A 15,007-nucleotide genomic window follows, 5' to 3' on the forward strand; every position below is an offset into this window, starting at 1 on the left:
CTCGCTGTATTATAGCGCCACTTACTATCTCTAATATTCTGGTGATATGGGTTTAAAATTCTGTCACAGCAGTTGATGGAAGGTGAATTCAATTTTTAAAAATCTGGAGTTGAGTCTAACGATGACCATGAATCCATTGCCAGATTGTCAGAAAAATTCATCTGGTTCACTGATGTCCTTTAGGGAAGGAAACGGATATCCTTACCTGGTCTTGTCGACACACAACTCCGACCCACAACAATGTGGCTGACTCTTAAGTGCCCTCTGGGTAATTTGGGATGAGCAAAAAATGCTGCCTAGCCAGTGACGCCCAAAGCCCATGAATGGATAAAGGAAAAAACGTAATGGGAATGGTCAGACTCTCCCTCTGACATGAAGTGATCATGCCGGGCACTTGTGTGTAACGAATATTCCATCAAATGCAATCAATCAGATCTTTAAACGACATCTGATGAGTCTGTTTTAAAGAGGCTATTAATTGCCCAGTATTTTCTCACGTAAATAGTACTGATGAGTTCACTGATTTAATAGGTATAAATATTGAAGATTCAAATGCTGCTCATATGCAATACCATAAGTCATTTCAAAGTGTAGTCAATATTGTGTAACGTCACAGCTCACTAAGACAGCACACTGGAAATCAAGCCCTAATATTCTGGGAGCAGCCACAAATGTTAAAAGTTAAAAGTTAAATGAAACCATCAGAAATTCCAACTTGCCTCCAACTTACTGCTACCCAGGATAAAAACAAAATCTTGCCAAGTTACTTAAGTTAAAATTATTCCCTGTAACACTTAACTTTAACAAGAACAGTAAAATAATTTCTAATCTATGTATCTTAAACTTTACCACCTTTTAAAGCTTGCACAAAGCATGAGTTGCAGGAAAAACAACAAGAATTCTGCATCACCAGTCCAAAATCATAATATTAAATGTGTTTGTTTCATAGTCTTCAATTCTTCGATAATATCGTGTGCATAGCACTGACCAGTCTGTAGATCAATGGTTGCCTGGTTGACCGGGGCCAGTCTTGTCGTCTTCTGACTTATTTCTCAGTGTGTCTGAATGTAGTTTCTTTATACTTTTGCCAGAAAATTGGAGAGGAGGCAATGTTACATAAAAAAGGGGAGAGAAAAAAAAATTGACGCTGCTAGTTTCTAGACGCCTCCTTGTTTCTGTTCCACTCCCCTCCCAAAAATTAAAGGTTTGATGCTAGACAGAGCTCTTTGCAACAAAGGCTGGCACTTTTGCCTGGAATCGATGTCAAAAAAGTAACTGGATTGAATTTTACCAGAAATCAGCCAAATGAAAATTCGGTCATGTTTCATGGTGGCTTCCTCTCTGAAGCCAAGCAAGATTTCCCATTCTTCGAAATTTGCCTCTTTACCCACATACCATGCCCATTCAATCCTCCCTCGCTTCCAGGATTCCAAGTATGCACAACACTTCTAAAACAGTGTGGAACAGGTAAAGTGCCGCCGGTCCAGAAATGCCTTATTGGTTCCTTCAGAAAATTTCCAAAGAGGAGTCATACCAGACTCAAAACACAAACGGTTTCGTTCAACACAAATTCTGCCAGACTAGATTTTCTCCAACATTGTGTGTTTGTTTCAAATTTCTAGCAGTAATATTTTGCTTTCGTATCTTCTCTCTACTACCTTACATGGTGTCAGCTATTGCACCCACAGCTCATCAAGGCTCATGCTATCATTCTCACTATCACATGCAATCTCTTTCCTTACCCACTTTGGCCCAACTCGTCCATGCCGACCAGATATCCTAAATTGATCTAGTCCCATTTGCCAGCATTTGGCCCATATCCCTCTAAACCCCTCATTCATACACTCATTCAGGTGCCTTTTAATGTTGTAATTGTACCAGCCTCCAACACTTCTTCTGGCAGCTCATTCCACGCACGCACCACCCTCTGAAATTGTTGCCCCTCAGGTGCCTTTTAAATCTTTCCCCTCTCATCTTAAACCTATGCCATCTAGTTCTGGACTCCTCCACAGTGGGGAAAAGACCTTGTCTATTCACCCTATCCATGCCCCTCATGATTTTATAAGCTTCTATATTGTTGTTATCTTCCAGCCGCCGAGGCTCCAGGGAAAATAGCCTCAGCCTATTCAGCTTCTCCCTATAGCTTAAATCCTCCAATCCTCGCAACATCCTTGTAAGTCTTTTCTGAACCCTTTCAAGTTTCACAATATCTTCCTACAGCAGGAAGACCAGAATTGAACGCAGTATTCCAAAAGTGGCCTAACCAATGTCCTGTACAGTCACAACCTCTATAGTCAATGCACTGACCAATAAAGGCAAGCATACCAACCATCTTTTTCATTAACCTGTCTACCAGGGGCTCCACTTTCAAGAAACTGCGAACCTGCATTTCAAGGTCTCTTTGTTCAACAACACTCCCCAGGACCTTACCATTAAGTGGCAGATGGAGTTTAAGTTAGATAAATGTGATACGCTACACTTTGGAAAGCAAATCAGGGCAGGACTTGTACACTTAATGGTACGGCCCAATTAATCAAGATCTTTGTAATCTTAGATAACCTTCTTCATTATCCACTAAACCATCAATTTTGGTGGCAAACTTACTAACCATCCAAATCATTTATCTAAAAGACAAATAAAGCTATAAGTATGCAAACACCCAGTGAGAAGCTTCACATAACATGGAATTTAATTGTCTAGAGCCTCATCCATTCAAGTTGGTCCAGTGTAGGTCATTAAAGGTGAAGACAGCTTTGCGTGGGTAACATTGCAGAGGGACAAATTACCAGTAAAGTAAAAGCAAAATACCATGGATGTTGGAAATCCGCAATAAGAACCAAGAAAAAACTAAAAAAATTCAAGATTGTCAGCAACTGCGGAGAGAAACAAGAGCACCTTTAGAATCGACAAGAGCCAGAAAATTGTTTTATACATTTGAACAAAAATAAAAAGGTGGTAATATAGAACAGAAGGGACAGATTAGATTAGAAGGTGGGAGAGATTAAATAACATTTCATGAAACAAATGGCCAGAGAAATAGTAATAGCTGTAGCAAACCTAGTCCGAAGTCCACGTTGCATCCAGAAGGCCGCAAAATGCATTATCAAAAGATGAGGTATTTGTCCTGGCACACTGAATGTCACTTAGTTCATCTCCTCTGGAGATCTTCCTCCACAGCTTCCCACCATGACCCCCAGACCCACATAACCGGATTCTATTACCATCCCCAAAGTGACAAATGGAATTGCCCTGGCAGATCCATTATTTCAGCTGTTCTGGTCTCACTGAACTTATTTCTTCCAAACTGGACTTATTTTTTCATTCAGTTTCTTCTCACTGACAGACATTCATTATTCTTCAGAGTACACCCTAGGCAGGCTTCAGAGCAATACTAAACAAGCATTGCTGGTATTGTCCAAGGCACCGTCATTTAGCTGAGATTTAAAACTGAAGTATTATTTGCCCTCAGATGGCAGTTATAGACTCTGTGGCATTCTGTGTGGTGAGGTGATAATGTCACTCACCAATAATGCAGCAGCCCAGGTTACTATTCTGGGGACGTGGGTTCAAACAAAAACCAAAATTTGCTGCAAAACCTAGTTCTGAAGGAGTACTGGACCCTAGACGCGAATTCTGACTTCTCTCCACAGATGCTACTAGACTTGCTGAGTTTTTCCAGCAATTTCTGTTTGTGTTTCCGATTTTCAGCATCTGTAGCTTTGCTGCTTTTGCTTTTAAATTGGCTTCAAACAGAGGCTGGCAGGATTCAAATTCCATTAATAAATCTGGATAGAAATAATGAGCGTTATTTAAAAGCCTGGGGGAAGCGATGGCCTAGTGGCATTGTGGATAGACTATTCATCCAGGAACTAGTTACTTCACCGGGGACACAAGTTCAAATCCCACCATGGCAAATGATGGAAATTGAATTCAATATTAAAAAAATATGAAATTAAGAATCTGCTGATGACCATGAAATCACTGGTCGATTGTCAGAAAAACCCATCTAGTCCAGTAATGTCCTTTAGGCAAGAAACTCTGCCGTTCTCACCTTGTCTGGCCTACCTGTGACTCCAGACCCACAGCAATGCAGGTGACTCTCAATTTCCCTCAAATAACCTAGGAAGCCACTCAGTTGTATCAATTGCTTAGAATACAAGTCTCAAAAGGAAAGAAACCGGAGGATCATCCAGCATTGACCTAGGCACTAGCAAAGACAATGGCAGAAACAACCCAGTCAACCCTGCAAAGGCTTCCTTACTAACATCAGAAGGCTAGTACCAAAAATTAGGAGAACTATCTCACAGATTGGTCAAGCAACAGTCTGACAGTCATACTCTCAGAATCATACCTTACAGACAATGTCCTGGACACCACCACCACCATCCCTGGATCTATCCTGTCGCACTAGCAGGACAGACCCAGTAGAGGTGGTGGCAGTAGTATACAGTCAGGAGGGAGTTGCTCTGGTAGTGCTCAATATTGACTCTATACCCCATGGAGTCTCATGGCTTCAGGTTAAACACGAGCAAGGCAACCTCCTGATTACCATGTACCGTCCTCCTGCAGCTGATGAACCGGTACTCCTTTATGTTGAGTAACACTTGAAGGAAGCACTGAGGGTAGCAAGGGCTCAAAATGCACTCTGGGCGAGGGATTTCAATGTCCACCTCCAAGACAGCTCAGCAGCAGCACTACTTATCAAGCTGGCTGAGTCCTAAAGGACATGGCTATAGACTGGGCCTGCAGCAGATGTTGGGGGATCCAAGAGGGAAAAACATATTTGATCTCACCCTTTCCAATCTGCTGGCTGCTGATGCATCTGCCCATGACAGCATCAGTAAGAGTGACCACCACACGGTCCTTGTGGAAACAAGTCCCACCTTCATATTGAGAATAACCTCCATCGTATTGTGTGGCACTATCAGCATGCTAAATGGGACAGACTTCGAACAGATGTAGAAACTCAAGATTGGGCATGCGTGAGGCACTGTGAGCTATCAACAGCAGCAGAAATCGGACTCCTGCACAATCTGCAAACTCATGGCCTGGCATATCCCTCAGTCAAACATTACCATCAAGAAAGGGATCAACCCTGGTTTAATGGAGAGTGCAGGAAGGCATACCAGGATCAGCACCAGGTATACCTGAAAATGATGAGTCAACCTGGTGAAGCCACCAAACACGGCTACTTGCACATCAAAATAGCATAAGCAGCTAGTAGGAAGACAGGGCTAAGCAATCCCGCAACCAACAGATCAGATCTGAACTCTATAGTCATGCCACATCTGGTCACGAATGGTGGTGGACAATCAAACAACTCACTGGAGGCAGCGGCTCCACAAATACCCTCATCCTCAATGATGGGAGAGCCCAGCACATCAGTGCAAAGGAGAAGGCTGAAGCAGTTGCAGCATTATTCAGCCAGACGTGCTGAGCGGATGATCCATCTCAGCCTCCTCCAGTCATCCCCAGCATTACAGATGCCATTGAGTCATACAGCACTGAAACAGACCCTTCAGCCCAATTCCATGTCAATCAGGTTTCCTAAACTGAACTAGTGCCGTCTGTGTTTCGCTCATATCCCCTTAACCTTTCCTAACCACGTACCTATCGAAATGCCTGTTAAATGCTGTAATTTGTACTTGCTTCTAACACTTCCTCTGGCAGCTCATTTCAGACTTCAGCAAATTCAATTCACTCCACGTGATAGCAAGTAATGGTTGGAGGCATTGGATACTGCAAAAGCTATGAGCTCTAGCAATAGTGCTGAGGACTTGTGCTCCAGAACTTGCTGTTCCCCTAACCAAAGCTATTCCAGTAGAATTCCAATAGCTACCCGACAAGTGGAAAATTGCCCAGGTATGTCCAATACATAAAAAGCAGGATAAATCCAACCCGGCCATTTACTGCCCAGTCTCTTGATCATCAGTAAAATGACGGAAGGTGTCATCAACTGTGCTAACTAGCATTATCTGCTTAGTGACACCCAGTTTGGGTTCTGCCAAGGCCACTCTGCTCCTGACCTCATTAAAGTCTTGGCTCAAACTGGAGGAAAGAACTAAATTCCAGAGCTGTGGTGAAGACTGCATTCAACTAAGTATGGCATCAAAGAGTCCGAGTAAAACCAGAATTGATGGGAGTTGGAGGCAAACCGTCCACTAACTGAAGTCATACTTGGCACATAGGAAGACGGTTGTGGTTGGTTGGTGGTCAGTCAGTCAGCTCAGCTCCAGGATAGCTCGGCAGGAGCTCAGGTTAGTATCCTAGGCCCTTTCATCTTCAGCTGCTTCGTGAATGACCTCCCTACATCATAAAAGGTAGGAAGTGGGAGTGTTCGCTGAAGATTGCGCAATGTTCAGCATCACACAATAGTCCACCTTCAAATACAAAGGTCCCTACAATGTTCATGTTTGAGCTAATGAGCGACAAGTAACATTCACACCACACAAATGCCAATCAATGACCATCCACAAGAAGAGAAAATCTAACCACCACTCTTTGACATTCAATGGTGTTACAGTCACTGAATCCTCCACTAACATCCCAGGGTTACCAAGGACCAGAAACTCACCGCATAAACACTGGCTGCAAGAGCAACTGAGGTGAGTAACTCACCTCCTGACTCCTCAAAGCCTGTCCATCATCTATGACAAAAGAAGAACAAAGAAAATTACAGCACAGGAACAGGCCCTTCGGCCCTCCAAGCCTGTGCCGTTCCAGATCCTCTATCTAAACCTGTCACCTATTTTCCAAGGATCTGTATCCCTCTGCTCCCTGCCCATTCATGTATCTGTCTAGATACATCTTAAGTGATGCTATTGTGCCTGTCTCTACCACCTCTGCTAGCAACGTGCTCCAGGCACCCACCACCCTCTGCGTAAAGAACTTCCCATGCATATCTCCCTTAAACTTTTCCCCTCTCACCTTGAAATCGTGACCCCTAGTAATTGAGTCCCCCACTCTGGGAAAAAGCTTCTTGCTATCCACCCTGTCTATACCGCTCATGATTTTGTAGACCTCAATCAGGTCCCCCCTCAACCTCCATCTTTCTAATGTAAATAATCCTAATCTACTCAACCTCTCTTCATAGCTAGCGCCCTCCATACCAGGCAACATCCTGGAGAACCTCCTCTGCACCCTCTGCAAAGCATCTACATCCTTTTGGTAATGTGGCAACCTGAACTGTACACAGTATTCCAAATGTGGTCGAACCAAAGTCCTATACAACTGCAACATGACCTGCCAACTCTTGTCCTCAATACCCTGTTCGATGAATGAAAGCATGCCATATGCCTTCTTGACCACTATCGGCCTGCGTTGCCATCTTCAGGGCACAATGGACCTGAACACCCAGATCTCTGCGCATCAATTTTCCCCAGGGCTTTTCCATTTACCACATAGTTCGCTCTTGAATTGGATCTTCCAAAATGCATCACCTCGCATTTGCCTGGATTGAACTCCATCTGCCATTTCTCCGCCCAACTCTCCAATCTATCTATATTCTGCTGCATTCTCCGACAGTCACCTTCACTATCTGCTACTCCACCAATCTTAGTGTCATCTGCAAACTTGCTAATCAGACCATCTATACCTTCCTCCAGATCATTTGTGTATATCACAAACAACAGTGGTCCCAACACGGATCCCTGTGGGGCACCACTGGTCACAGTTCTCCATTTTGAGAAACTCCCTTCCACTACAACTGTCTCCTGTTGCCCGGCCAGTTCTCTATCCATCTAGCTAGTACACCCTGAACCCCATGCGACTTCACTTTCTCCATCAGCCTACCATGGGGAACCTGATCAAATGCCTTACTGAAGTCCATGTATATGAAATCTACAGCCCTTCCCTCGTCTATCAACTTTGTCACTTCCTATCAAGTTGATAAGACATGACCTTCCTTGCACAAAACCATGCTGCCTATCATTAATAAGCCCATTTTCTTCCAAATGTAAATAGATCCTATCCCTCGGTATCTTCTCCAGCAGCTTCCCCCACCAGTCTATAATTACCTGGATTATCCTTGCTACCCTTCTTAAACAAGGGGACAACAGTAGCAATTCTCCAGTCCTCCGGGACCTCACTCGTGCTCAAGGATGCTGCAAAGATATCTGTTAAGGCCCCAGCTATTTCCTCTCTCGCTTCCCTCAGTAACCTGGGCTAGATCCCATCCGGACCTGGGGACTTGTCCACCCTAATGCCTTTCAGAATACCCAACACTTCCCTCCCCCCTCCTTATGCCGACTTGACCTAGAGTAATCAAACATCTATCCCTAACCTCAACATCTGTCTTGTCCCTCTCCTTGGTGAATACCGACAAAGTACTCATTAAGAATCTCACTCATTTTCTCTGACTCCTCACATAATTTCCCTCCTTTGTCCTGGAGTGTGCCAAGCCTTTCTCTTGTTATCCTCTTGCTCCTTATACATGAATAAAAGGCTTTGGGATTTTCCTTAACCCTGTTTGCTAAAGATATTTCATGATCCCTTTTAGCCCTCTTAATTCCTCGTTTCAGATTGATCCTACTTTCCCGATATTCTTCCAAAGCTTCGTCCATTTTCAGTCGCCTAGACCTTATGTATGCTTCCTTTTTCCTCTTTGCTAGTCTCACAATTTCACCTGTCATCCATGGTTCCCTAATCTTGCCCTTTCTATCCCTCATTTTCACAGGGACATGTCTGTCCTGCGCTCTAATCAACCTCTCTTTAAAAGCCTCCCACATATCAAATGTGGATTTACCCTCAAACAGCTGCTCCCAATCCACATTCCCCAGCTCCTGCCGAGTTTTGCTTTAGTTGGCCTTCGCCCAATTTAGCACTCTTCCTTTCGGACCACTCTCATCTTTGTCCATCAGTATTCTAAAACTTACAGAATTGTGATCACTATTCCCAAAGTAATCTCCGACTGAAACTTCAACCACCTGGCTGGGCTCATTCCCCAACACCAGGTCCAGTACGGCCCCATCCCGAATTGGACTATTTACATACTGCTCTATAAAACCCTCCTGGATGCTCCTTACAAATTCTGCTCCATCTAAACCCCTAACACTAAGTGAATCCCAGTCAATGTTGGGACCATCACCCTGTTGCTCCTACATCTTTCCACAATCTGTCTACATATTTGTACCTCTATCTCACGCTCACTGTTGAGAGGCCTGTAGTACAGCCCCAACATTGTTACTGCACCCTTCCTATTTCTGAGCTCTGCCCATATTGCCTCACTGCTCGAGTCCTCCATAGTGCCCTTCTTCAGCACAGCTGTGATATCCTCTTTGACCAATAATGCAACTCCTCCACCCCTTTTACCTCCCTCTCTATCCCACCTGAAGCATCTGTATCCTGGGATATTTAGTTGCCAATCTTGCCCTTCCCTCAACCAAGTCTCAGTAATAGCAATAACATCGTACTCCCAGGTACTAATCCAAGCCCTAAGTTCATCTGCCTTACCTACTACACTTCTCGCATGAAAACAATTGCACCTCAGACCACCTATCCCTTCACGTTCATCATCTGCTCTCTGCCTACTCTCCCCCTTGGTCACAGCGACTTCATTATCTAGTTCCTTACAGGCTTTAGTTACTACCTCCTTACTGTCCACTAACCTCCTCATTTGGTTCCCATCCCCCTGCCACGTTAGTTTAAACTCTCCCCAACAGAGTTAGCAAAAGCACCCCGAGGACATTGGTTCCAGTCCTGCCCAGGTGTAGACCGTCCGATTTGTAATAGTCCCACCTCCCCCAGAACCGGTCCCAATGTCCCAAAAATCCAAACCCCTCCCTCCTGCACTCTCTCTCAAGCCACTCATTTATCCTGCCTATTCTTTAATTTCTACTCTGACTAGCACGTGGCACTGGTAACAATCCTGAGATTACTACCTCTGAGGTCCTACTTTTTAAAACTTGGCTCCTAACTCCCTAAATTCTGCTTGTAGGACCTCATCCCGTTTATTACCTATACGTACCATGACAGCTGGCTGTTCACCCTCCCCCTTCAGAATGGCATGCAGTCGATCTGAGACATAAGGCACAGATCAGGGGTGTGAGGGATTACTCCCCACTTGCCTGGATGAGTGCAGCACCAACAACACTCAAGAAGCTTGACACTATCCAGGAGAAACCAGCCTGCTTGATTGGCACCACATCCACAAACATCCATTCCCTCCACTACTGACACTTTGTAGCAGCAGCATGTACGTTCTACAACACGCCCTGCAGAAATTCATCAAAACATTCTCAACAGCACCTTCCAACCCCACGACCATCTTCAATAAGGACAATGACACTGGAATACCACCACCTTCAAATTCCCCTCCAAGTCACTCACCACTCAATTTGGGAATATATCACCATTCCTTCACTTTTGCATTGAAATCTTGGAATTACCTCCGTAATAGCATTGTGGGTCAAACCACTGCCGGTGGATTGCAGCAGTTCAAGGGGGCAGCTCACCACCACCTTCTCAAAAGCAAATGGGGCAGGCAAGAAATGCTGACCAGCCAGCAACACCTACATCCCACAAATGAATTAAAAGAAAAATCATTGTTGGAAAAACTCACTTAGATCACTAGATGTTGTGACAATATGTGCCTTTAAGAGGGATTTGTTCTGGCCTGTTTTTCTTGAAAACAGGTGTTGTAAACCTGGCACCAAGGTGTCTGCGCCATGGAAACCAGAGTAAATAATTTTGTTTCTCTTTAAAAACTTTGATAAAAGACGCAAGAGCGGGTGGAGTCAGGCTCCCAGACCTAGAGTTTTACTTTTTCTTTCAACTGCTGGGTTTGGGAGTTGAACCTGCTAGATACACCTCTGTGCTGTTGCAAAAGGTACGAGTGCTCTCTCTGCTGCTAGATTCAGTCAGTGTTCATTCTCCTGGACAGGAGTAGGTAGCAACTGAGGGAAATTGGTTTTGCTGAATTTGCCTTTGCCAAATGCTACAATGCTGCTATATTGGAACAGTTGATATGTAGTAGTAACTACAATTACAATTTCTTCACAGTCACTGGGTCAAAATCGTAGAACTCTCTCCTTAACATCAGAAGGACTGCACCTGCCTAAGGCAGCAGCTAACCTCCAACTTCTCAACAGCAATTAGGGATGAGCAATAAATGAGAGTCATGCCAGTAATACTGGAGCACCTGAGCAACAATAAAATATTGGACAGGCTGTGGCTGTTTTCCTTGGAGCAGTGAAGGCTGATAGGAAACCTATTAGAGATGCACAAGATTATGAAGGGCATTGTTAGAGTGAACAGGATGCAATTTCTCTATCTAGTAGTAGAGGGATCAACAACCAGGAGGCACTGGTTTAAGGTATTGTTTTTAAAAATAAAATCAAAAAGGTTGTGGACCAAGACCTTGAAAGTGGGATTAGTGTAGTCTGATCTTTGTTGTCTGGCACAAGCATGCTGGGGTGACAGACATTCTGTTCTGCAAGCTTGAGACAAAGCAAAGTGTTTGGTCAACAGCCCATCCACCACCTTCAGTATTCATTCCTCCACCAACAGAAACAGTGCAAAATCTTGCCAAAGCTCCTTTGAGAACACCTTCTAAAATGTGACTTCTGCCATCAAGAACTACAGGCAGCAGATGCAACCACCAGCTGCAAATCCTCTGCAAGTTACACAGACTTGGAATGACTACACTATTACTTTGTCACGCACTCAAAATCCTGGAAGTCCTTACTTTAGTAGCACTGTGGATGTACCTGCATCACCCAGTTAAATAAGCGCTCAAAGGAAATACATCCACCTCAAAGGAGAATTAGGGATGGACAATAAGTGCTAACATTGCCTATGCTCCTATCTCAAGAGGAAGTTAAATAAACAAGAGAAAAATCATGCATGTTTCAAATATAAAAACTTTATAAATATTTCGACCTACCCAAGCTATGATTGACTGGTGACAAGGTACTTGGTGACATTTCTGCAGGCGACCCTAAAAGTGAAGGAAATAAACAAGTTCTTTTAAAACTGCATCAACTCACTTATATTGTTAATAAATACAGTCTACAATGAATAATGTTAAGCTCAATTTCCCTCTGCTTGCACTATGAACTCATTTGCATTCATTCATAAACTTGAAAAAACTCAGTGTAATAAATTACACTTTTTAATAATCATGAAGTTCACTTTCAGTTGTACAATTCCTTGCATCCGTGTTGAATTTAGCAAAAAAACCAGCATTATTTCATGTCACAGAAAGCTACTCATTTTCAGAGCACTCATTACTACAATTGTCAAACTTTTTTTATTTCCCTTTTAAGTTAAAGAAGTAAAACACCAAACTTGATCGTAAATGCAAAACATTGTTCAACACACTCAATTCTTCACTGCTAAGCGAACCAACAAATGATGATGGTTTACTATAGATTAACCAATAAATTATTTAGCCTGCAAGAAAAAAAGACTCACCTGTATCCATACTTTGGTTCATTTGCTGATCACTCGTCTCCCCATCTTCACTGATGTAGCCAGGTGGTGGCGTTTCTATTAAAAGTGAAACAGATGTCATCCTAGCCATAAAGCCAAGTTATTTCTCAAATTGATCAAAGGCATAACAAGTAACCAGAACAACTTACTTTTGTTTGTACGTCTGATATGCAAAACAGATTGAATGTATAAATATGAACTGGATAAAAACAGGGAGAGATTTTTAAAAAATTGAAAGAACTAGTACTAAATTTTCACAGATCAGGAATGAGTGCCTGAGCATGGTGTATGTGCATTTGATCTTGGTTTTCAAAGAAAATTAGATAAGCGACTGAAGAAAAAATCTGCAGTGCTAAGAGGAAAGGGTTGTTGAGCAGAACCAGCAAGTTGCTGTTGGAGAGAGAATGGACAGGGGTCAAATAGCTTCCTTCTGTGCCGTTACCCTTTTATAACTACAGATATGGAATAACATTTTAGATGGCACATGCCACATTGCACATAAGGAACACAAGGTAAGTTTGTTGTTCAAAGTCAGAATTGCCTCCAATGTCTCAACAGTCTAATGCCCAAATTGTCTTATTTTTTCCACACCAACAAACTCCTCCTTCTGTACAAAATCCAATTTGCATTTCTTCCCATTTAGCATTCCTTGGCACATCTAGATAACTTCTCCACGTTTAATACATAAAACTATATGTTCCTCACCACCTGCTTCCTATTATTAAGGATCAATGTATAACCATCTATATATTTCACCTGTAATATTTTACTTATGTCTTTTACCACTTTTATCTTGTAAAATTGTGAAAGGCAGGTCTAAAATCATATCAGCTTGCTCTTATGACTAATGCACTGTAGATAAATATCCATGTAATAAGCTAAAACAGGACAGAATTTACAATGATCAATGACTAAACTTCTCTGATGCAACACATCGTGCCAGATGCTTTTTTCTTACATTCGATGTTTAAGTAGGAGAGCTAAAAATAAACCAATTAATTACACTGCAGTTACAGATGTTGTTCTAAAATACCTGGGATATAGTTGGTCTGTGGCTCTATTCCAGCTGGAAAATTAGTGTTTTCAGGAATGGAATGTGTGTAGTCATCGAGTGGGGGCAACTCTGCTGGAATTTCTGTATGTCGTGGCACCAATACAGGAGGCAAAACTGAAATGAAAAGTAAGCATCATTAATTTTTCTGTAACATCAGACTTCTCCCCCAGTTGCACATGGTGCCACAGTTACAGAATATTGCAGTATGAAAATAGCATAAACATGCTAGATAGGTATTGTATTTATTTAGAAATATCCCTAGAAACTTTTCACCACAAATTCTTGGAACTTAGCATTAACAGGAGATACCACATTTCTTGACCTCAAAAACGTGCAACAATTCCCACTCAATGTCCACTGATGGCTTCAAAGAATTTCATATTTGAAGTGTAAAAGCATAATTAAACCAAATTGATACAGCACCTGACCTTCCAAAAACTGACAATACTGATCCCTACTCTTCAAAGTAAAGCAAAATATAAAAAAAAACAATTAATATTCTTCATTCAAACATCGACAAATATATACTTAAAATTAAGTGGGCCATTTCTTCAAATGCTTTCTTTCTCAACACGAGAACTCCTCAGCAAAGAGTCATGAAGGCGGCATTGTGGCTCAGTGGTTAGCATTGCTGCCTCACAGCACCAGGGACACGGGTTCGATTCCACCTTAGGGTGACTGTGTGGAGTTTGCACATTCTCGTCGTGTCTGGGCACATTTCCGCCAGGTGCTCCGGTTTCCTCCCACAGACCAAAGATGCGCAGGTTAGGTGGACTGGCCATGCTAAATTGCCCGTAGTGTCTAGGGATGTGTAAATTAGGTCGATTAGCCATGGGAAGTGTAGGGTTAGGGGATGGGTCTGGATGGGATGCTCTTCAGAAGGACAGTGTGGGCTTGTTGGGCTGAATGGCCTGTTTCCACACTAAGGATTCTATGAATCAGCATCATGAATCTGAGCAGAGTGGAAGTCCAAAGACTACTCTGGTGAAAGACAAATAACTTAGCAGACACCATTAGTCTGGAGGATGTCAACACCACCAGATCATCACTAGCCTTTGAATGATTCAGGTGGCTTATACACAGACTTAGCTTGCATTGTCGATGACTGCAGTGGGCAGGTGATAACCTGCAAGACACCACGTATATGCTGATACTCCAGTTGCAGGGCGACACTGGAAGCAATTCACATGACTGCACAATGGTGCTGAAGTGAAGATGGACAAGAGCATCAAGTTGCTGGTCACCAACAATCTGTCCTGGTCCACCCACAATTGACACCAACAGTCAAAGTACATTAATGTCTCTACTTCCCCAGAGGACTAAGGAAATTTGGTCCCCAAGGATTGTTACCAATTTTTTTTTTTTTTTTTTTTTTTTTTTTTAAAAAAATAGGTGTACCACTGAAAGCATCCTACTCGGATACATCACAGCATGGTATGGCAACTGCTCTTTCCAAGACCACAAGAAACTACAGAGTCGTGGAACGTGGAACGTGGAACGTGGAACGTGGAACGTGGAACGTGG

At 42.9% G+C, this 15,007-nt stretch overlaps 1 protein-coding gene across 2 annotated transcripts in view; it reads right to left on the minus strand.

The window, feature by feature from the left end:
* smad2 (SMAD family member 2) overlaps positions 1-15,007 on the minus strand; it is a 103,361-nt gene that overhangs the window by 45,694 nt on the left and 42,660 nt on the right. For both annotated transcript variants that reach the window (XM_048598189.1, XM_048598182.1), the window contains 3 exons: positions 13,463-13,597; positions 12,412-12,486; positions 11,882-11,935 (listed from right to left, as the gene is read on the minus strand). In XM_048598189.1, coding sequence (XP_048454146.1) covers positions 11,882-11,935; positions 12,412-12,486; positions 13,463-13,597 — 264 coding nt within the window. The remainder of the gene's footprint in view (positions 1-11,881; positions 11,936-12,411; positions 12,487-13,462; positions 13,598-15,007) is intronic.

This window comes from Rhincodon typus, chromosome 1 (assembly GCF_021869965.1).
Source record: "Rhincodon typus isolate 14 chromosome 1, sRhiTyp1.1, whole genome shotgun sequence".
Lineage (NCBI taxonomy): Eukaryota > Metazoa > Chordata > Chondrichthyes > Orectolobiformes > Rhincodontidae > Rhincodon > Rhincodon typus.